General features: G+C 30.4%; 1 protein-coding gene across 1 annotated transcript in view; it reads right to left on the minus strand.

Annotated features, from left to right (window-relative positions):
* The window catches only part of LOC122859553, a 39,259-nt gene extending 16,665 nt beyond the window's left edge, over positions 1-22,594 (minus strand). Inside the window, exons 1-2 of the mRNA XM_044163217.1 lie at positions 21,067-22,594; positions 11,140-11,569 (exon numbers count right to left, since the gene is read on the minus strand). Of these exons, the coding sequence (XP_044019152.1) occupies positions 11,158-11,569; positions 21,067-21,734 (1,080 nt within the window). The 5' untranslated portion in view covers positions 21,735-22,594 and the 3' untranslated portion in view covers positions 11,140-11,157. The remainder of the gene's footprint in view (positions 1-11,139; positions 11,570-21,066) is intronic.
* Between the last annotated feature and the right edge of the window lie 2,616 nt (positions 22,595-25,210).

Here is a 25,210-nt window from a genome sequence, read left to right on the forward strand (position 1 = left end):
AAACAAGGGCACGATAAAGACAAAAGGATGTATAAACAAAAGGTTACGTTTATCAGTAAGCATGTGTATGTTGTATATTAGCACACATTAGCACTCCTGTTGAGTAGAATTCGCGCCTATATCCCAACGGCATATGGCGCGCGCACCATCGCTGCGATATTGAATACTGTAGCACCAACGATGCGATATTGAATACTGTATATGATATAAATAAAGGTTCTTTCACACCATTCTACTATTATGGCTCAATTTTTATTTTATAAGGTTGGGAATTGCTCTGGACTTGGCAGCCATAATGCTTTGATCTGATTTTGGTTTTATAATGTTTGTCAGAGTGCGGTAAGGTTTTATAAGAATTTCAAGAAAAGCGCAATTTCTGAAAATGATTTTGAAGTTTAAAAGAAAAGTATACTTCTAAAAAATCTATTTTTTTTTTTATAAAAAAGTGTGATATTGATTTAATAAAATGATCAGAAGACATAATATATTTATCTGATCAATCATATTTTAAAATAATTTCCCGAGGAATTGGAAGGTTAAGGTTAGCTTTGTGTCGATAATATATAGGCACGGTAGTTAAATATCGTTTCTCCCACTTTTTTTTTTTTTCTCATACTTGACGCGAGGCACTACCGTGCCTCTTGATACAGTAGCACAAATTTGGGTTATGCCAACTCCATCTCGTTACAAACCATAGGATGGTTTTCTTCAAGAAGAATACTTCTAAAAGTATGCCACTAGCTTCTTGTTACAAACGGTCGATGGTTCAAAGCAAGATAATTAACTACTTATTTCAAACAACAAAATGTTTTATACAAACGATAAATTGATTAAATATTGAAAAGAAAAAAAAAAAATTAATTAATATTATTTTTGTAGTCCAATGATTAGACAAGTTGATGAAGACGTTTTTTTTTTTTTTTTTTTGTGAACTACCAAACCTAACTGTCTTGAGCGGGAATCGAACTAGGGCCTAACCGGCTGAAAATCTAACGCGTTACCGATGCGCCACGGAACCAAACGCGATTCAAGAAATTTATTTGTTATACATCAAGAACGTTTAGATACAATCGATAAATTACATACAAAACATACATAAGGTAACGGTAGGGGTAATTGACCGCGAAGTAGTTATTGACTGTTTTGGGCTGAAAAGGTGTATATTTAATTTTTGCCACCTTGACAGATGTAAAAACTATTTTATAACGAGAAATTAATGCTGCACCTTATTAACACGATTGAAAAATATTTTATTATTTATAAGTATTTTAAAATTAATTTTCAAAAGTGAGTGCCACTGATTGAACAACATCGGCCATTTTCTTAATGGTGGAGCTAGGTGATGATCTCGTTTTGTTAAGACAATATTAATTACGTGGGTGTAAAAAATAACTTCAAAATTATCTTAATATTAATTAAACATATCAAGTTTTATTTAAAGAAAAAAAAAAAAAAAAAACTTTTTATTTAATGTGTGAAATGGGTAAGTCAAGAAACTCCTTCACGTTATGACGTGCTACAGTTTATGACCTATTGTTTTCCTGACAGCTAACCTCACTTTTTAACTTATGTTTGCTTGATTTGTATTGATAAATATTTGATTATAGTTATTATTTTCAATTAGCCTATACCCAGTCTATTTAATTGTAATTTGAATCAATTTTTGTCATATAAGAGTTCTAAACAATACAGAAAGTGAAGAGTAAATATATTTTAAAATGTTTAATTTTTGATATTTTGTTTCAAAAAATTTTTAAATTTTATTTATGATTAACGACTTGAGTACTTAATTAATTAATAAATCTAATGTAATTTAAAAATGACACTTTTGTGTTTTTTCCTATACATCTATACTATACTGTATACTTGTACAGTCGGTCAGTAACTACATCACGAACGGTCGATAACTTTAACACTCAATTTTCTGACGGTCAGTAACTACTTTATTTATGGATAAATATAAATAATTTTTTTTTAATATTAAATGAATAAAAGAAGCTATTAATTAAATTTTATCTTGTTCATTATGACCTAAACTACTCATATCAATCACTGTTTTTAATTTTTTCGTTAATGGGAATTAATTACGCATTTTTCAGTCAGATTTTTTCCTTAGATGGGTCAATTACCCCTACCGTTACCTTATAATTATCATTTACTTTTGACTATGACAAGAGCGACTCCGCGCTTCCGGCGCGTAGTTGTATATGGGGCATTCTGAGTCAATTCAGCTGGTCATCTGCCTGACCTTCTCGGATTGAGTTGAAAATTTTTTTATACATTGTTTTTGGCTTTTTATGCAGCCTGAATTTTTTCGGAAATTTTATGACGTATTTTAGCCGGTAAAGTAGAGTGTTATAATGTTAATTCTCTTCTTTCATAAAAAAAGCCCCAATTTAAATACATGAAATTTTTTCCATAAAATAAGATACTGAATCCACGTGTGTTCTATTAAAAATTAGAGTGGGCCGAGACGTTTTTATGCTTTTTTTTTTTTTTTCAATTTTTTTTTTTTTCAAAATATTTTGAAAAAAAAAAACATTAAATTTTTAAATACAAAAAAATAAAACAAAATTAAAACATATCTTGGTAAAATTTCATTTTCGGCATATTTTAAAACTTAAAAGTGGAAAATTTCACGAACATTTCGTTAAAAATTGAAATTTTCCACTTTTAAGTTTTAAAATATGCCGAAAATGAAATTTTACCAGGATATGTTTTAATTTTGTTTTATTTTTTTGTATTTAAAAATTTAATTTTTTTTTTTTTTTTCAAAAAATTTTAAAAAAAAAAAAAAAAAGCATATAAACGTCTCGGCCCACTCTAATTTTTAATCGAACACACGTGGATTGAGTACCTTATTTTATGGAAAAAATTTCATGTATTTAAATTGGGGCTTTTTTTATGAAAGAAGAGAATTAACATTAAAACACTCTACTTTACCGGCTAAAATACGTCATAAAATTTCCGAAAAAATTCAGGCTGCATAAAAAACCAAAAACAATGTATAGAAAAATTTTCAACTCAATCCGAGAGGGTCAGGCAGATGACCAGCTGAATTGACTCAGAATGCCCCATATATTATTGTGTATGTTCGTTATAACCATTTTATTTTCTTACCTTTCTTATTTTTAATTTTCATGAACAACTATATGTATTTCAAATGAATAATCAATATTAATTATCGTAATGAATAGAAATATCATTTGATATAATTATAAAGAATTATTATACCATTTTAGTTGCGTCGTTGCTCGATCAAAGTATTAAAGTCATATGACAGCACACACTAACTTCTTCTATTTATGTTTTTTTATTTATATAAATATTTATATTTTATACAATATTTATATCTATACATATATTATTTTTCTTGAGTAATATTAATAAATATGGTGACATTTTTGATAATCATAGTAACGACACTAACTTGTTTTTATTTAAATATTAACTTATTTATACATATTATTTGTATTCATAAATATAATAATACTTTTTTGATAAATATGAATAAATAAAATTCAATAAAAAGCTGTAATATGACTTTTGATCTAGGAACGACACAACTCAAATAAATTAATTGCCGAAAATAAGCAAAAGTAGCAACCACACAACGCCACGTAGCAACGTGTTTTGTATTAGGAGAAAAAAGATAATAAAATATCATTAGTTATAAACAAATGCTAAAAATTTTTGACTAATCACATCACGAATCAAAAGCGGTCAAGTGTCTTTTTCATAATAGAAAGGATTCTTTAATTATGAATTTATTTTGAAAATTAGTTTTATTTTCAATACAGTTGAAAAATGATATTTAATTCGAATTTCATCAAGTTTAGATAAACTGACATAATTTAATTCTTTAAGAAATGACTGTTTGAAAATAAAACTAATTTTTAAAACTAATTCATAATTAAAATATCATAGTAAAAAGTAAATGATAATTATATGTATGTTTTGTATGTAATTTATTTATTGTATCTAAACGTTCTTGATGTATAACAAAAAAACTTCTTGAATCATATTCGGTTCTGTGGTGATTCCGTAACGCGTTAGATATTCATCTGGTTAGGCCCTAGTTCGATTCCCGCTCGAGACAGTTAGGTTTGGTAGTTCACAAAAAAAAAAAAAAAAAAACGTCTTCATCAACTTGTCTAATCATTGGACTACAAAAATAATATTAATTAATTTTTTTTTTTTTTTTTTCAATATTTAATCAATTTATCGTTTGTATAAAACATTTTGTTGTTTGAAATAAGTAGTTAATTATCTTGCTTTAAACCATCGACCGTTTGTAACAAGAAGTTAGTGGCATATTTTTAGAAGTATTCTTCTTGAAGAAAACCATTCTATGGTTTGAAACAAGACGCCATCTGCATAAAAAAAACAGAATTTGGTTTGTGTCAAGAAAAAATATGGTTTACGTTTAGAAGTATTCTTCTTGAAGCAAACCATCTATGGTTTCAAACAAGACACCATCTTCATGAAACAAACAATATTGTTTATAACAAGACTTTTATTTTTCTTATTACAAACCAATTATTGTTTATAATAAACTATTTTTTTCTTCTTTCAAACAGAATATTGCCAAGAAGTTTTCTTCTAAAAAATAGAAGAAATTTTTCTCAGTGTACCTCTTTATTTTTACGGCAATTGAAAGAGGGTGGGAATACTTAACAAAATAATTAAATGAAATATAAAAAAAAATTACATGTGTATATACATACAAATCCATATAACATACTCATAAATATATATTGTGCGCTTGGATTCCCGCGCGTAACGCTTGCCTCCCCACTCCACTGGCAAAGAGTGATGAGCTGTTTAATTTTTTTAATTTTTTAAGCTTTTTAATTTTTAACCTTCGAAAAAATGTTAAACTTAACATTAAAAAAAAAGTTGAATTTCAATTCTAACTTATAAATTATGTCAAATTTAGTTTTCAACATTCAAAAAATGTCGAATTCAACATTTAAAAAAATGTTAAATTTCAATTCTAACTTATAAATAATGTCAAAGTTAGTTTTTAGCATTCAAAATAGAGTAAAGTGCAATATTAAATACTTGAGAAAGAATAAAAAAATTATTTGAAAAAAATTTAATAAAACACGAAAACGGTAATTTTTTTTCTATTATTATCATATTAATCATATAAATTCGAATATGATTAATATTTATTTGTAAATGTCATGCTTTATAAGAACAGAAATTTTTGTCCGCCACGTAGATGCACTCGTGGCTCGGCAGGAAAGTCGATAGGTTGAGGATATCGTGATTTGCGTCGGTCGAGGGTTCGAATCCCCTCATAGGTTATAAGTTTAGGAAAAAAAATCATTGTTCACAATGTAAAATTGCACTGTACTTCTGTTAATTAACAAAAGCAATGTTAAATAAAGAATTTTTTTTTTTCATTCAAATTAGTAGTAATTTACTTCTTGAATTGAATCTAAATTTGACTCGATAGAAATCTTTTTCTTCTCAATTCAAGACACAATTTCCTTTTTTCCAAGAACTTTTTTTTCAGTGTGATAATTTATGAAAGTGAAACGGTGAATACGACTGAGTAAGAGAAGATGATATGCTCGGAAGAAATGTGTGTGTATACGTTTGCCAACATATTTTTATTTGAAATAGTCCAGTTGATCAGCTAAATATTTGTTTTTTTTGTTGTTATTATCGCGGTACAACTTTCGGGCTTGATAGTGAAAATTAGTTAAAATTATTCAGCGTCTGTAGCAATTTCTTTTCTCCTTAAAGTCATATAGAAAAAATGTCGAGTTTTAACCCTTTCGAGTAGAGATGCCGCGATAATCGATAATATAAACTTGAAAAACAAATAAACAAAAATATATTATAGCACATGCAACAACGTTTTATATAATTTATATAAAATGATTGTCAATTATCATATTATTATATTTTATATTAATTTCATATTGTTAGATCAATATATCTAATATTATATGTTGCAGTAATCTATTTTTTTTTTAATTTAACATTTTGTGGAGTTTAACAATACGAGAATTTTGGTTTGGTTTAAATGTATATTTTTTCCAACATTATCGCGATAACACGATAATTTTATCGGTTATCGTCAGTCAAATATCGTATCGTGTCGTGACGACGATACGATAAAAAATAGCATTATCGTATCGTTGTCATTATCGTATCGTCTTGTCGCGATATTATCGATTATCGCGGCATCTCTACCCGAGATGAAATTTTGTCTCTGAAAACAGCCTCTGAAAACTCTGCAGCCTCTAAACTCTGTCTCTAAAGTGGCCAAATTAGAGGTAGTTCAGAGGCTGGTGCAAGCCTCTCGATCAGAGACAATAGCCTCTGACAAATTCTAAAATATTATCTGCGTGATACAGAGATGATTGCCTCTGCAATCGAGTCTCTATTTTAGATTCAATCCTGGCCAGTGGTCATTCCGTTAGACTATATAAAAAGGATAACTATGTATATTAATTATTAATTAATTAATAAATATTATTATAAATTAAAAAAAAAAAAAAAAAAAAACATTAATTTTTTAGACTTGATTTTATTATTACTATATGACGACGAGACTGATTCTATGGATGGAAGACAGAATTACACAGAAAAAGTGACCTAAATTAATTACCTCTGGACGGACGTGAACCTTCAACCTTTCGATTACTAAACATGGGACTTAACACACTTTTTTTTTTTTTTTTTTTTTATAAGTTTTTTTTATTTAATAATTTTTTCAAACTGTTTACAAGTGTTAACACACTCGGCTATTTCGACTATTGGTAACACGGTTGTTTAATTTGTATTTAGCTTATACACCGTTCTTCTCTCTCATTTGTCTCTGAGAGGCTCTGTGATTTTAAAAGTTAAAGTTGCTATTACCTTGCCCGAGAAATTTGCCTCTACAAGTCTCTGTAATTTTTAAACTTTGAAAAAAAATTAATTATTTTCAAAGTTAAAAATCGTAGAAACTTTCAGAGCCAGATAGAGATTTTTCAGAGGTTGCCAGAAATTACAGAGACATCTCTCTCTGTTCTAGAGTCTTGCACAAATCGACTGCCTCTGAAAAATTTTTGTGTAGAGGCTACAGAGATTAAGCAGGGACTGTTTCAGAGTTAGGAGAGTCAGAAAGAGGCTAGTTGGAGTCAGTTAGAGGCTTGAAGAGACTATTAGAGGCTGTTTTCAGAGAAAAAATTTCATCTCGGGCGACTACAATCATATATGTTGTAGAAACATGGAAAAAATCATTTACAAATCAATTGTGCTGGTTTTTACCCGCATGTCACGATTATTTGAGCTATCTTTCTGATAAACATATATGTATAACCAGCATACAACAACGTCACGTATATATCTTTGTTTTACATTTTAAAAAGAAATGCTACAATAAAATTTATCGCAAGATATAAACTGTGAATAAAGATAGCAAAGAAGTTTTATCTGCTTAGCAGAGAAGCTCTCTGTTTCAACAAGCATATGGTTAACATTGCTAGCGTTAGTTCAATTTTGTTATCGATTAATCATTGTTGGCCATATGGCACAACTGCACATAAGGTTTTCGTCGTAGTCTTCTCCAAAAATGTTTTAACAAGAATGAAAAAAATAGTAAGAAACAGTCAGCAAAAGAAAACTAAATAAAACAAACTTAGTAGAAAACTTTTTCAAAATCAATTACTTTTATAGTCTTGTAACTCGCAAAAAAGATAGACTTGAACACTTGCACATATGTTTGTTATGCAAGATTTAAGTACAGTTCTACGTGTGGAGTTTTCGAACTGAGTCTTAATCTGATTTGAGGCTGAATTAAAGCAAATCATACATCTACGTGAGGCGTTTTCTAAAATTAAATCGACTACGAGACTTTTTAATATTATTTAAATAACTGATTACATTGACTGCGGCTAACTGTGAGACTGACTATATCTAATAAAATAACGACAAATTTATCAAAAAAAGAGGTAGTACTTTGCATTGAAAGATATGAAATGGGAAAGATGGATTCGTTTGAAAAAAAGATTACATAAGGTCATGAAGGTCTATAAATATATATATATTTTTTTTTTCATTAAAATAGGCTTTAAAGTTAATAAAAAAAAGTATAAATATAAAAAAAACATAATAATTTATTTATAATAATTTATTAAGTGAACCTCTAACGATATCCCAATTTATAAACGATGTAAAATGTAATGTCGTAATTTCTGAACGTTAGTAGGCACCAGTTTCTGAACGTATATAACATATGAAAAATAAAAATAATGATGGCGGCTTGAAAATTCAAATGTCACAATTTTAGGTTAAAAATGGTGTAGATAGGCGTTCAACAACTGAGTCCTTAAAAAGAAAAAAACGATTTTTAAATTGCCAAATCAAAAAACGGTGGAGGGTCTTTGATCCTGGCCAAGTCAAATCAAGTCTTGGCAGGTCAAAAAACGTAAAAAGGAAAAAATGATTTTTAAATTGCTGAATTAAAGGACGGCATTGATTTTTCAGACCCAGTTCCTGAATTCAATATACTCCAACTCCATAATAAACTTAATCAAAAAAAAAATCAATAAAAAATAAAAGAGAATTTAATATTTGAAAAAAAAAATCAGAAGTATAAATAGGTTGCATGGGTATGACGTCAAGAATTTTTAATTATTCAATAACTCCTTCAATATTACATATAAATCAAAACTACAATTACTTTCCTTATTAATATCGATAATTCCCTATCCAATGAGCCTAGTCTCGAATTTTTCCGATGTATAGTAAAATAGATATAATAACCCGTAAAAGCCAGGTACAAGATTGGACTAAAAAATAAATTTTTTATCAATATTGCCCGATTCTGCATTTTTCTCTTACCCGTGTCAGAATCGCCAAGACTTTCAACATGGCCATGCATTGGCCCATCAATGGTACCTAATGATTAGTAGTCAGGCATAGGCCATTCATAGTTTATCATTGGCAAACGTCTGGCCCATTCTTGTACTGCCAATTCATGGTTCTGATCCATGGCTGAACCTTGGCTGACTCTTAGATGGCCAATGATTGCCAACCATGCATCGGCCGATCCTTGACTGATTCTTAGATGGCCGATGATTGGCAACAATGCATGGGCCAAGCCTGGCTAGCTCTTTGAAGGCCATTGCTTGGTTGCCAATCATTGGCCAATTCTTGGCTGATACATTAATGGTCATTGCTTGGTTGCCGATCATCGGCCAAGTCTTGGTAGACTTTTAATGGCCGTTGCTTGTTTGCCAATCATTAGCCAATCTCTGGTTGATACATTAATGGCCGTTGCTTGATTGCCTGAAATTATTGGCCAATCTTTGGGTGATACATTCATGGAACATGCATGGTTGCCAATCATTGGCCAAGACTTGGCTGATTTGATCGGCTGTTACTTGGTTGCCAATCATCGGCCAAGTCTTGGTAGACTTTCAATGGCCGTTGCTTGGTTGCCAATCATTGGCCAATCCCTGGTTGATACATTAATGGCCATTGTTTGGTTGCCAATCATCGGCCAATTCCTGGCAGGTATTTCATCGCCGTTGCTTGGTTGTGAATGATTGGCCAATCCTTGGCTGATACATTAATGACCGTTGCTCGGTTGCCAGACATTAGCCAAGTCTTGGCAGATTTTTAATGGCCATTTCTTAGTTGCTAATTATCGGCCAATCCTTGGCTGATACATTAATGGCCATTGCTTGGTTGCCATTCATCGGCCGAGCCTTCGAATCCTTAAATGGCCAACGCATGGTTGCCATCACTGGCCAAGCTTCGGCTGACTTTCGGGCGGCCAAGAGTTGTCTTTCGTTGATTTCATTTGAACCGGAAACTTATTCATAAATTTCATTATACCCGCCGTGGCTGAGTGGTAATGCTTCAGGAAGTCGAACAGAAGACCCGAGTCCAAGTCCAGGTAGAATCAAATTTATCAGTATTGTTAAATAATAAATAATTTTTTTTTTCTTTTTTTTTAATGGAATTAATAAATGGGCCATACTTGGTTTACTCTTGAGGGAATAAAAGGCCATCAACAGCCGTTTATTGACTCATACTTGGTCAATCATCGAGCCAATCTTGGAGAACATCAATCATCATGGGGCCATTCATGGCAGCCGATATTAAATTACCGTAATGCTCCAGGCTTGGCGCAATAATGGCTGATGGTTGGTCTATGCTTGTCTTACCCTTGGATCAATGGGCCGTAAATGGGAAATCATTGGGCCGTTTATCGGGCCAATCTTGGAAAACATTATTGAGCCATTCGTGGCAGCCGATATTAAATTACCGTAACGCTCCAGACTTGGCGCATTAATGGCCTATTAATGTTTGCCGATTATTGGCTGAAGTTCGCTGAGCATCGGCTGATTCTTGGCCGTGTTGTGTTCTCCTACACGGGTTCTTCCGTTTACCATGTCAATTTACTCTCGCCTTATATTGTACAACATATAAATATGCGTATACATATTCACACATATGCATGTATAAACGCGGATGCGTATTAGCCGGGATAGTTCGGCGCGTATTTGTTTTTTTTTAAATAATCTTTTATAATTTTATTCTTTCAAAAATTGAAAACTTAATATAAGATCTTCCCCATAATAGTTTTTTTTTACATATTGCGATTAATTAAACAAAAGAAGTGAAATAATATCAAAACAAAAGTTCTTAATTTTTATATACAAAAGTAACTCATTTTTTCTCTTTTCAATAAACAAAATATGTGAAATAAAAATATGAATAAAAAAAATTAGGTTGTTCTTTCAAAATTACAAAATCAAATTTACAAACTATCGTAAGATATAACCACCTAATTATTTTTATTCATATTTTTATTTCACATATTTTGTTTATTAAAAAGAGAAAAAATGAGTTACTTTTGTATATAAAAATTAAAAATTTTTGTTTTAATCTTATATTATATATATTAACAATATTTGAGTAATATAATAAATAGGTGATATCGTTCAGAAACAGGGCCGAGTTCAATAACTGGGCACACGACCTTATATATAAGTTGGTTACTTTTTACCCCTTCTTACTTTTTTAACATTTTTCTCATTCGCATTATTTTTTAAATCCAAAGCAATACTATTTGATATGGACAAAAAAAAATGAATGAATGAAAAAGAATAAATTAGAGCTTACCGGTTTTTTAGTGGCGCATCAAGCGTGCGCAAGCCGTTGGGCATGCGGTTGTGTATGATGTACCAGTCTTCCCTGTTCCTGTTCGCACCATGCAACAACATCCATAAACTCTCCAGTCTCGGTAATCTCCTGTTTGTAATACAAAGCACCCGAAAATGCCTCAGGGCTAACTGCAAAAACTGTTTCACCCTCTTCCTTATCGCCATCTCCGCTAAATGGAGATAATATTCGGGGCTTTAAGTTTTCTTCATTATTGTAACCATAGTATCTATTTTGCGATAATGACAATGATGTTGGAGATAGTCTCGAAAGAATTAGATTCACATTCATAAGCTGGTGTGTTTTTGGTACTAAATTCTCTTCATTTCCTCCCAAGCGATTGTAGTAATGTTTTAATGATGTTGAATTATAGTCAAGGTTTGGTGACCAGCTGAAACATTGAAAATTAATTTTTAAGTATAATAGAATTATTACAGAATTTAGTTTATTCGTTCATAGAAATAGCGATAAATACGCCCTGGTAGAAATTTGCCTTCGTTTTGCGAGATTAACTATCGCAGCAAGATAGCAGCAAGTCAGAATATGCGAGATTTGGGGACCCAATTACCTGCGAGTCAGCCGCAAGGCAGCCGCGAGGCCATGAAGATTAGAGGACCTAAGTTCTACTGTCCTCTAGTCTTAATGTGAGAAGCTGTATATATATTGTTTTATTCGTGCGCACGCATTTTTTAGGTTTAGACATAATAAATCTAACCTTGTATTTTATAAACAATATTCAATAACTTGTGACAAGTTGTTCACTTCAGTAAAATAAAAATTGTAGTTATTCAGTTTACGTGCTGTCATATTGACATATAAATTATAGATCCTGAAGTAACAATAATACGAAATTTTTTAAAAACGAGAAAACGGTACGGCTACGGTAATATTAACAATATATAATCAGCTTTCAGTGATCTCGATTTCTGAAGTGATATTCAATAGTGAAAATAAAGAACATCATCATATAAATAAAGCTTTGCCTTTTAAATATTTGTTTGTGGCTTTGATATAATTTTATTAACTTTTAATATGATTCGTGTAAACTTTTCATATTTTTTTTATTAATCATTTTCATTAATACCTGTTTATTTTCTTTTCCACTGTGTAGATTGATAAATTTATTATGAATTTAAACAAATTAAATAAATCATTATATTAAGAAATATTATAATGAGGAAAATTAGTGATGCCGCGATAGACGAGAGAACTCGAGACGAGACGAGAGAGAGGTGACGAGAGACGATAAAATTCGAGACGAGAGACGAATTTTCTCTCGTCACGAGAGACGAGACGAGAGACGATCTTTTAAAGTCGAGACGAGACGAGAGAGAGTTGCCTCTCGTCTCGTCTCGTCTCGCGGCATCTGGAAAATTAATAAATATTATAAATAATAAAAGCAAACTGTTATTATTGATATAATTATTGTTAGTATTATTATTATTATTATTATTATTATTATTATTATTATTATTATTATTATTATTATCTAACCATTCAAAATTTACCTAACCCAACCCCAGATTTTTGAATTACACAAACTCGCAGTGCACTGTAGCTGCGAGTCAAATGCGCGTAACATATATGCTTGCAGTGAGAATATTGCACGCTTATTTCCTATACTGCTGCTAGTTTGTGATGCCTTGCAATTGGCTCGCACTAAGAGCAAATTTCTACCAGGGACGTGACTTGAATAATAACCTGTAATGTATATTTCAAAGAACCAGCAATGTAGGTTCCTTGAAAGCTTGTCATGTATACCTATTAGTCCGTAAGACAGAGGCGAAAACAGTGTGTGAATCTGAATTGTAGACCCAGAACACGTTGCACCTATTTCCAATCATGTTTATTGTCTGCCGTCCACAGGTAAGTTAGGTAAAAAATCGATAATTTATATGACTCTGAATTGATTGTAATTTATTTAATACTTTTAATTTTATTAGATTAAGTTAAATTCAAAATTTCAATCAAATCTCAATCAATCCAGCCGTGATATTAATTTTTGAAAATTGAAAAAAACATGAATTATAGTGTACGTCTAAACTGATTGGCGAGCTAGGTTCTTTTTCTTTAATGTATTTTAAATATAAAAAAAAAATTTCAATCAAAAAAAAAAATCATTAAAAGGGTTAGAAAAATTATTGAAAATTAAATTGAATTGTAGAGTAATGAGGGGGCTGAGCGTGAAAATAATAAAGTGGTGGGGAGTTTGGCAGTCAGCTTGGAGTTTATATTAGAGAAGAAAACTATAGAGAAAAAAAAGATAAAAAACTCCCATCACTCAATCATTTTCACGCCCCTCTGTATTCCCCATACCGCTCAGCCCCCGCATTACTCTACAATTCAATTTAATTCTCAGTAATTTTTTTAACCCTTTTAATGATTTTTTTTTTTATTTTATTTTTATTTTTTGCACTGACGCAAACCCGGGGTAAAAATTTTAAGTACGAAAAAAGTCTTCAGGCTTAAAAAAGTATAGAAAAAGTATTGAAAGTATGGAAAAAGGCCTGAAAACATACGAATTTGACGAAAAAAGTATTATTTTGATTGAAGCCTTTAATTTTAGTCTGGAAAAAGTCCTGATATATTCAGGACAGGCTATTTTTTTTCTCAAGATATTCGAATTTGGTCTGGAAAAAGTATTTAATTTAAAGATTTTTGTCTGGATATGTTGTGAACATTCAAAAAGTCCTCGAATCCAAGATCAAGGTACTATTTAATAAAAAACTTGAAAATTTTTTTTATCGGCTGAAAAAAAACTAAGTTCTTTTTTTTTATTGACTTAGAAAATTTTGATTTTGGTTAAATAAAACTAAGTCCTTCATTTTATATACCTTTAAAAAATCCTTATGTGGAGTGAAAAAAAACTAATTTATAAATAAAGGGTTTATAAAATAATTGATTTTTTTGAATACAGAGCTTTTTTTAAATGTAGAGTCGATTTTATTTTAAAAAATTGCAACTAATAAATTAGTAATAATTAATTAATTAATTCCCTGGTAGAAAAATTCCATCGGCCCGACGTTGGCCCGACTTTACATGTATAAGCATTAAGCATATATGCTTATACAGGTTAAGTCGGGCAGCGCTCACAAATTTCTACCAGGGTTAATACGTTTGTGTTATGTAATATTGATTTGAGTATGATGATAAATTATTTCATTAAGTTAATAAAAGATAATTAAACGAATATAAATTATATTATAAATAAATTTGACAATAATCTAATATTATATAAACAATTTATAATAAATTTTTTAATTATTCTCAGCATAAATATATATGATTGTTTAATCAGGACCATAGAAAAAAGTACTGGATAAGTCTTAATTTGCAATACTTTTATAGTATGGAAAAAGTCTTGGAATTCCGTAACTTTTGGAAGTAACTTCCAAAAGTCTTATTTTTCCGTACTTTTTCAAGATTTTTGAACAGTCCTGAAAAAGTAGTCATTTTGTCAACCATCAGGATTGGTCTTATTTCAAAACTCTGAGTCTTATTTTTCAAGACTTTTTCCGTACCTAAAACTTTTATCCCGAGTAAAGAAATAAATGTCATGACCGCTCCTGAACTATTAATAATAATAAAAATTATGCGTGTGCCGTGTACGCGTGGAAGAAGTGAAACTTCACTATGTAAAAAATTTCAGTCCTGAATTTAGAATACATGTATACGCACGCATTGTACGAATACAATTATTTTAAATGAAATTTATAAACACAGTATTCTAAACGATTTCAGAATACTAATTTTCGAAAATTATAATACGGATGTTCTAAACTTGAGGCCACCGATTTTGTAATTTTAAAATAAATATAAAAAAAAAAAGATACAATAAGTATTCATGATCTGAAAAACCTCGTTGAACAAACTTAGATATAAAATGTTTTAACGTATTGCGAAGAACTTACTAATCTAATTTTCCCTAATACCTATCGCGAGAATCGAACCTAAAACTTGGAGATTGGGAAGCAGACACGGTATCGACTGCACCACGATGCGCTCGTGAAATACGGCCTTTTTGTTGTAAACATAAAGAACTTTCGTATCCAGTATAGTGGTGGAAAATGAGAATACGGTATACAAATTTTATAATACAGAACTACTAAATTTGAAACATTGGTATTATAATTTTAAAACTTGTATTCTAAAACTCCAACTTTTTTTTTAATTTGGTGTAGATATTATAAATTCACAATACGGTATATGATTTTTATAATACTTTATCTCTTAATATTAGAAATGTGTATATAAATATTAGAAACAAGTATACTGAATTGGAATTACAATACGAGAGTTTGTAATTTTAGTATAACCGATTGTCATTTTATAAGTCGACACTTCTACAAAATTTAGAACATCGGTATTGTAATTTTAAAAACGATATTCTAACCCTGGTAGAAATTCAGCTTCATAAACGTCTAAAAATTAGCTATTTTTACTAGATTCAAACTCAGATGTAGATAGTTTGTAGATTCAAAACTAGACTTTTACAATTTCTATAGAAATGGACAATTGGCTAGTCTATGGCTAGTTCGCTAGTTACTGAAAAAAAAATAAAAAATTATTATAATAACGCTGTATTTCTTTAATTTTTTTTTTTGTACAACTGACCGGGATCAAACCTATCTACCTAGCTACCTACCTGAACTTAGTTTCTAAAAGCGAGTATATTACCCCGACACCAACGCGCGTTAACGTGAATGTTGGAAAATTATTGTCACCCGAGTGGAAAAATTTTCAGGATGCCCTATTTGACCTCAAACCCTGATCAGAAACGGATCAGGATTCCTTATTCAGGGAACCTGACTCATTCCTGACCCGAACCTGGTCAGGACACCTTACGATTTCCTTAAGTCAGGTAACCTTATCCAATCCTGTTCAGGAAAAGAACAGGAAACCTTGACGTATCCTGAATAAGGTTTCCTGAACAGATTCTGACCAGGATATTATCAGGAAAAATTTATCAAATAAATTAATTTTTTTTATTCAGTTTTCCTGTTCAGGAAAGGAACAGGAAACCTGAACGTATCCTGAATAAGGTTTCCTGAACAGATTCTGACCAGGATACTATCAGAAAAAATTTATCAAATAATTTAATTTTTTATTCAGTTTTCCTGTTCAGGAAAGGATCAGGAAACCTGAACGTATCCTGAATGAGGTTTCCTGAACAGATTCTGACCAGGATACTATCAGGAAAAATTTATCAAATAATTTAATTTTTTTATTCAGTTTTCCTGTTCAAGAAAGGATCAGGAAACCTGAACGTATCCTGAATAAGGTTTCCTGAACAAATTCTGACCAGGATACTATCAGGAAAAATTTATCAAATAAATTAATTTTTTTTATTCAGTTTTCCTGTTCAGGAAAGGAACAGGAAACCTGAACGTATCCTGAATAAGGTTTCCTGAACAGATTCTGACCAGGATACTATCAGGAAAAATTTATCAAATAAATTAATTTTTTTTATTCAGTTTTCCTGTTCAGGAAAGGATCAGGAAACCTGAACGTATCCCAAATAAGGTTTCCTGAACAGATTCTGACCAGGATACTGTCAGGAAAAATTTATCAAATAAATTAATTTTTTTTATTCAGTTTTCCTGTTCAGGAAAGGAACAGGAAACCTGAACGTTACCTGAATAAGGTTTCCTGAACAGATTCTGACCAGGATACGATCAGGAAAAATTTATCAAATAAATTAATTTTTTTTATTCAGTTTTCCTGTTCAGGAAAGGAACAGGAAACCTGAACGTATCCTGAGTAAGGTTTCCTGAACAGATTCTGACCAGGATATTATCAGGAAAAATATTTATTATTATAATAAATATTTATTTATTATTATAATTTTAATTCTAATACAAAATGACAAGGGACAATTTAACAAATTGTTATATTTTATTTTTACGTTAAATTAACGTCGCAAATTCTAATTTAAGTTTTTTTTAGCTGATGTAATTTATGAAAGCAAAAAATCACATCAGATCATCGATAGACGGCATGGCCGCGCGTGTTAAGGTCCGTAGTTGTAATCTGAAAGTTCCGAGTTCGCGTCCCGCTAGTGGTTAGGTAATTTAAGTTATGTTAGGTATATAAAATCTTATCGTTCAATCTGTTTCATCAATAACATTGATATAGTAAATTAGTTACAAAACATCAATTAATAAAAAACAATTTTTTTTTAAAAATTACTTGATCCGTTTCAGATCAGGAATCCTGTTCCATTCCTGATCAGGTATCCTGGTCAGGTTTCCTGATCCGATTCTGATCAGAATCCTAAAAAAAAGCGTTACATTCTGATCCGTTCCTGAACAGGATTCCTGGTTATATTCTAGTCAGGAATCCTGATCCATTCCTGTTCAGGTATCCTGGCTCTAACCCTAAATTGGCCAGGTTTCCGGTTCTGATCAGAATCCTAAAAAAGAGCGTTACATTCTGATCCGTTCCTGAACAGGATTCCTGATCCGGTTCTGATTTGAAATCAGGTTCCCTGATCCGGTTCTGATCAGAACCTTAACTAAATTTCCACTCGGGGCATTTTTAAGAAATACCTTCAATGCATTCAAAAAAACGTTATTTTTATAAAAAAATTAAATAAATATAAAAAATAAAAAGAAAACTCATTTATTTTTTTTTTTTTATAAAGTAAGTATATTAAGGTTGAATGTAAATAAAATTTCTAACTATACGATTTTTGAATTTTTGTTCCCATATAAAAGCCAGAATAATTATCTATTTTGTTGAATTTTTTCAGAATTTTACACAACGTTTTTTTTTAGATAATTAATGTCAAAGTTGACAACTTTAACACGTAGGTATAGGGACTGAACACATATTTTCTTCTCTAGCTCAAAAAGTTTCTATACGATTTTACTCAATTTTCTATCAGTTCGTACTCCTTTACAATACGGATTTTTTAAGCCCTCAATGATCTTTTTCTACAACGGATTTTAAAAGATATTCAATTATTAGAATCAAAACTTTCTATCATTAGCGGTCATTCTCTTTCTTTTATTCGTCGTGCTGTCTCATGTTTCTTGGCTATGGTAGTATGTGTGTGTCTATCCAGATAAACTGCATACACACATACTACCAAGAACCTGCCAGTATAGTGAACATATATTGACCATATGGTAGAAATATACAGGTAGGTCCATGCGCATACGTTTTTTTAAGCCAATAAGAAGTGCGGCCCCTACGTCGCCATATTGGCTATAACTGGCGCAATTTTATTTGAATCATAAATTGAAGTACATATCAAAGATGGTCTCAATAAAAAATTAAAATAATAAATGATTAATTCTATAAAAAATAAAAAATGAAATTCTTATTTAGCTTTGTTACATATTTTTTTTAACTTTTTTTTTTTATTTTTTTTTTTTTTATCTTCTACAATTTTCTCATTCAAAACTCTAAGTCAAATGTACGTACAAGTATGTAACAAACATTGTATTCCATTCAGTGCAATATTTTTATATTGTTTTTTTCATCCATACTTTTAGTTTGTTAACTAAATATATAAAAATTCCTTTTATTTTTTCTAATTGTTTTTTGTGAAGAAGTAAAAATTTAACTTCTAATTGTTTTGACACATTTATAAATATGTATAATTATTAAACAATATTTTTAAAATTTTTAATCATGGTTAATGTAAATTTTAAACATGTCATGCATTAATTACTAACAGTATAATAATAATAGTATGACGGGCACACAAATTTACACACATACAAACAAAATGGGTAATAATAATAATATGACGGGCACACAGATTTACACACATGTAGACAAAATGGCTACTCAGAGTTTTGCGCAGTAGATTTTATTTTCGTCCGAGGATTGGACATACCTTTATATTTTTACCATGGCCACCAATGGTCTGCGCAGTAGATTTTTATTTTCGTCCGAGAAATGGACGTACCTGTATATTTCTACCATGATAGTGAATATATTTTAGACAGAGGGGCACTGAAAATATTTTTTATAACCATATGTAGATGCGCATCCTCTCGGGCCCAAACTTTGTCCACCAATGCGATTTACATTCAACCTTAAACGGAATCCGAGTAGAAACTTGTTCAGGATAGCCTGAACACTGATCCAGGCCTGATCAGGATATCGTAAGGCTATCCCTATTCAAGTAACTCTATCACATCCTGATCAAGCCTGGATCAGGCACCTACATCTTTTCCTTAATAGGGATAGCCTGATCCAGTCCAGATCAGGACTTGATTGAGATAAAAGTATTAAATTTATTTAATTTTTGAATAATTTCATCTTGATCAAGTCCTGATCCGGACTGGATCAGGCTATCCCTATTAAAGATAGAGTAGGAATGGCCTGATCAAGATAGCATCCGTCTATCTCTATTACATCCTTAACAGAGATAGCCTGATCCATTCTGGATCAGAACTTGATCAAGGTAAAAATATTCGATTCATTTTTTTTTCAAATAATTTTTCCTTGATCCAGTCTTGATCCAGAATGGATCAGGCTATCCCTATTAAGGATGGAGTAAGGCTAGCTGGATCCAAAATGGATAAAGAAAAAAGTATCAAATTTGCGTCTTTGAATATTACAAATTGCTTGGTCAGGATAGCATCAGGCTATCCCTATTAAGGATAAAATGGATTATCTTTTTAAACACTTCAATTTGATCGAAATTTGAAAGATTTATATCAGACAGCGAACTAGCTAAAAATAAAAATGTAAAGTATAGCCAATCCTCGTGTGTAAAAGTTGTCAACTTTGACACCCATTATCGCAAAAAAACCACGTCAGAAAAAATTGAAAAAAATTTACAAGATAAATAATTATTTCATTTAAAAAAAAAACCAAAAAAAAAAAAAATCTATCAGAAATTCAATTATTCAGAATCAACCTTAATAAAGAAAAAAAATTTCTAACTTCCATGTTAAGTTATACAAAAAAAAAACCCATTAAAAAAATTAAAAATTTATTAAAAATTAAAAATCTTGCAAAAAATGAAAATAATAATAATTTTCTTTATTGTTAATTTGGAAAGTTTATTGTTTTTATTTTTAAACGTTTATTGTTTAATTTTTTTTTGGCAACAAATCCTCTTTTCTAATATACATTTTATAGCTTATCAATAGCTAGTTTCGAGATTTAATCTAACCAAACTATAGACGGAACTCTACCAATCTCGGATTTCTTTTAACGTCCGATGCTTTTCAATACGCAAAGTATTTTTGCTTCTGTTCATATTATATTTTATTATAAAAATTGTATGAAAAAATTATGATTGATCTGATTTTGTTTTTATAAAAATTATATATTATAATTTGTAGGTAAAATAAATATTCACTGGCCAGTTCTTATCCATCGAAACTGTATACATTTTTTAGCTATCACAAATAGCTAGTCACGAGATTCAATCTCACCAAACTGGACAGAATTCTACCAGGGAAAACTCTAATTTTTTTTAGGAAATTTTAATTTCCTATTGTTTTCGCTTTTCTTCTGGAGCCCCCCCCCCCCACTCCTCGAAAAATTATACTGTAATACTCGAATCGAGTCTCAGAAATCAAAAGTATTGAAAAAAAATACTCTGAAAGCCTCTGCAAAACTCAGCAACATTGAAAAATACTCTAAAGCTAAACTTAAAAAAATGTTAGACAATACTCTGCCATACTCTACAATTCCGTCGGGAGATGCTTGTGGAATAAATATTATTAAATTTTCAATTCTTCTTCAAATATAGTAAATGAGATGAACTTTCATAAATACAAAGAACAAATAACTTAGATTTGATTATAAATTACTAGAGTCTTCTTAAAAATCCGAAAAAAAAAGATTTTGGAACGCACTTTCAGGGGTTTTCATACGTATATATATATACATAATATCTGTGAGGAACGATTTAATTACCGAATTACTAGACTAGAACGTTTGATTTCATTATCCTCATGATCATCCAAATTTTTTGCATCATTATCATCATTACTACGATGATCCTCAGCGAATATTTCACCAGATTCAATGTTACTAGATGAAACCATGCTACTTGTTGGTGATAATGCATTGTGTCTCGTACTTGAATTCGATTTATACTCAACACCATCGGTTTCAGATAATAGTTTCTGTAATCCCCGTATATATTCAACGGCCATTCGCAATGTTTCAACTTTTGATAATTTTTTACCTCTATCGCCATAACCAGCGGCGATATGACTTGGTATATGTTGTCTAAGTGTTGCAAATCCATTATTAACCTGTTTAACTCTATTTCGTTCTCTAGCATTTCTTCTTGCTACTGCAACTGGTGGTGGATGTCCATTTTTAACATGTTTATTCAATCTCGATCGATCATATGAAGTTACTATAGCAACATTATTATGATACTTAATGTTAATGTTATTGTTGATTTTATTAGGATTCGATATATTCTTAATCCCTTTTTGGATTATCGAATGTGTTTGATTTCTTAATATATTTGATTTGTTATCCTGTAATGTCCTCAGCGACATTAACTGTTCTTGATCACCATGATTTACGTTAGCACGATTACAATAAACGGCTACACCCATAGTTGGCATCTTAAATTTATTCACTTTTTTCAATACACTTCGATCACCATTAGATTTTGAATAATATCATCTACATAAGTAATAATATCATATAAGTCACACAATAATTATTACACAAAAACCAAAAAAATTATTCTTTCTTCTTTTTATAAAAACTAAAGAAAATATTTTTTTTACAGTAGAAATATATCTTTCAAAACGTCAATTATCATACGTGAAAATGGAAGATGAATGAATCAAAAAAAATATAATTGACAAAAATAAACAATTTGTTTTTGTAAAGTTTTTTTTTTTTTTTTTTTTTGTATCAACTTGAATCTTCTGTTTTTACACTTTCACGTCAATTTTTTGAACAAACTTTATTGTTATGTATTTGTTTTTTCTGGCGTCTTTTATGAATCATTGAAAAGATGGGGCCAATCAAATCTTGTGAAATCAGTCATAAAATTTTGTAGCGATGGAAATCAGAGATTTTTAACTATCGATAGAATAGTTAGACTAACAATCCATACCGCTATTTTTTGAAATTCAAAACTAAACACAATAATATTAATAATTACATTATAAAAAAATAATTTACGACTAAATATAGACTTTTTTTTTTTTTGCCAACTATCTATAAAAATAGCACTAATGTTACACATTTGATAGTTACAACCCCAGTAAAACGGATACAAACTTGATAATATTTAAAAATAAATTTCACTTATTGCCAGTTTCCACAGACGTCGCATGTTACATGCCGCATGACATCCACATTTGGAATGAGCGATAGAAAGAACGATGCCTTTGCTATAGTGAATGCATATGGTTAGCCGTATGTACGTATAAACGTGTATTGCTATACACGTATATGATAGCAAGTTGAAACGAAGAAACACGCAGTAGGCGCAGTTTCAATGACGTTATATTAGGGGAGGAATAGACATATATTTTTATGTAAGCCATGACATATATGTATGTGTAAAAAATTTCAGCGGGACGTTAGAGGCAGGGAACTGAGCACGCGCCACACGATAAAATAGTACGGCCCCATTAATCGAACTGAACAATTCAAGTGTACTATATTTGTGCGCAGTTGTATTTTGACGTGTATAGGGGTGGATAGTTTTTTCTTTCTCTGTCGAATAAATTTGCTTGAACCTCGTTTTCATTTATCTTCTATTATCTCACTCCCTCGGGTTTTAGAACACATATAGAACGCGGGACTAGGTGGGGGGTTCGAATTCTGAGAAGCGAAAATACCGTTTGAAAGCCATATGGTGGTTTATAAAATGGGGAAAATTGACATATAAGTATATGCAGAATTATTTATTTTGGTCGAGGAGTAAACGCTTGTTTATGTGAATCAGTAGCCAGGTAGTACCCTACATATACAGTTTAAGTACACGGTAAATTATGCGTTAGTAAAATAACGTTTTGTTCTTGTTTTAATTTTTTTTTTCTATTTCGACATCTTAAATATATTTTATTTTTAGGGATTAATTTAATGTAGATGATACAGTTTTAGCTGCACCAAAAAAAAGTATAGTCTTCATTTTATACAAATAAAATAACTTTAAATAGCATATGCTAAGTTCCCATAAGCTGATGAAAAAATTTTTCTTTCAAAGGAGAACTGCCCCCATTGAAGGAAATTATAAACTTCTTTTTTTATTATGTTTTTAGATAGTTAAAATTATGATGAATCTATTAAAACAAACTCCTAAGTTACGTACTAATTTAGTTCGAAAGTCATAATGTTTATAAAAAAAGAAATTTAACATGGGCTCTTATGGAGTAATGAAAAAATGACCCTCCATGACAGTAGATATAGAAAAAAAAGCAGGCACCACAATTATTCGTTATAGTTTCTTTTGTGAATATAAGTAAATAGAATTATTTAGAATACATTGGATTCGTGTTATAAATTTGATAGTATATTATCGACCGCGTCTCTGAATCGCGTGCCTCTTTAGATCAAACGTTGCCAAATCGATCTTTTTGTGTGGGTGTAAATTTTTGTGTCATTGTGTGAGTAAAAAAAATCAAAAGTTTTCATGTCAGCGACTGGTTTTGGTACAGGCAAAATATAGAGATCAGGGATAAAACTTTTAGTTCATATGATACGGGCCATTCTCCCTAAAATTAAGAAATTTTCTTGAAACCACTCGTGTAGGATTTGCCAATCACAACGTGGCCAAGCCTAGTCGCATTACTAGTATCTAATGCTTGGCAGCCTGAAATCCAGCGCCATCTATGGGCCAACACTTGGTTGATTCCTCGCTGGCCATGCACTGAAAAAAAAGTTCCTCCGGAAGAGAAATTTCGTTCTTGAAAAAAAAACATTTGAAATATGGAAGAAAAGTTTTGGTTTAAACAACAAAGTTCTCCCGAGTGGAAATCTGGTCAGGCTCGACGGATTTGATATCTGATCCTGATCAAAAATTGATCAAGTTTAGGGCTTCATGCGGTACGAGACGAGACGAGATTCGACGAGTCTCGGTATCGGTCTCGCTCGTTCGCACCCGGTCTCGGTCTTGGTCTCGGTCTCGTCTCGCAAGTCTCGCCGGGTCTCGCTTTTATACTAATATTTATTCGTCCAAGTAAAGTAAAAAAAGTGATTGAATAATACCATGTATATCAAATTCGTGTAAAATAAAAACAATTAATATTGTATTACCTAATTTTTTTAAAATTATAAAATATAAAATAATGCAATAAATATTGAATTATATTAATTAATAAATTGATTATTAATTTTAATATTAATAAAATTGATTAATCATACAAAATTATGACGAGAATTATTTTTATATAAGACGTTTGTTTTTTATTTTCATTTATTAAATTCATAAAAAAAAATTATATTTATATCAAAAATATATATATACATATATATTTACATTGATTTATTTAAAACTTTTTACATATTTTTTGAAATAAAAAATTATGTTTATATTTCTGTCCAAGCATGGTTTTTATTAGTATTTATCTATATCGTTTTCTATGTGAAAAATATATATATATATATCAATACCTGCAAGTTTTTTTCCCATAAAAAACCACGTAGAAAATTCTAAAAAAAATTCATAGAAATTGTTCATAGGGTCTACGATAATCTAGGCCAAAAAAATTAGATGGTAAAGGTCTTCAAATATATATTTTTTAATTTTCACACAGTCTAAAATTTTTCGAGTTTGTTATGCCTTGAAAAAAATATATTTTGAGTACTCGACCATCTAATTTTTTTTGGCTAGATTATCGTAGACCCTACAAGCAATTTTTTTTCCCATAGAAAACGACATAGATAATTTTTAAAAAAAAATTCATAGAGATTGCTCATAGAATCTACGATAATTTAGGCCGAAAAAATTAGATGGTAAAGGTCTTCAAATATATTTTTTTTTAATTTTTACACAGTCATTTTATTTTGAGTACTCGACCATCTGATTATTTTGGCTAGATTATCGTAGACTTTCTGAGCAATGTTTATGAATTTTTTT

This window comes from Aphidius gifuensis, linkage group LG6 (genome assembly GCF_014905175.1).
Source record: "Aphidius gifuensis isolate YNYX2018 linkage group LG6, ASM1490517v1, whole genome shotgun sequence".
Taxonomy (NCBI): domain Eukaryota; kingdom Metazoa; phylum Arthropoda; class Insecta; order Hymenoptera; family Braconidae; genus Aphidius; species Aphidius gifuensis.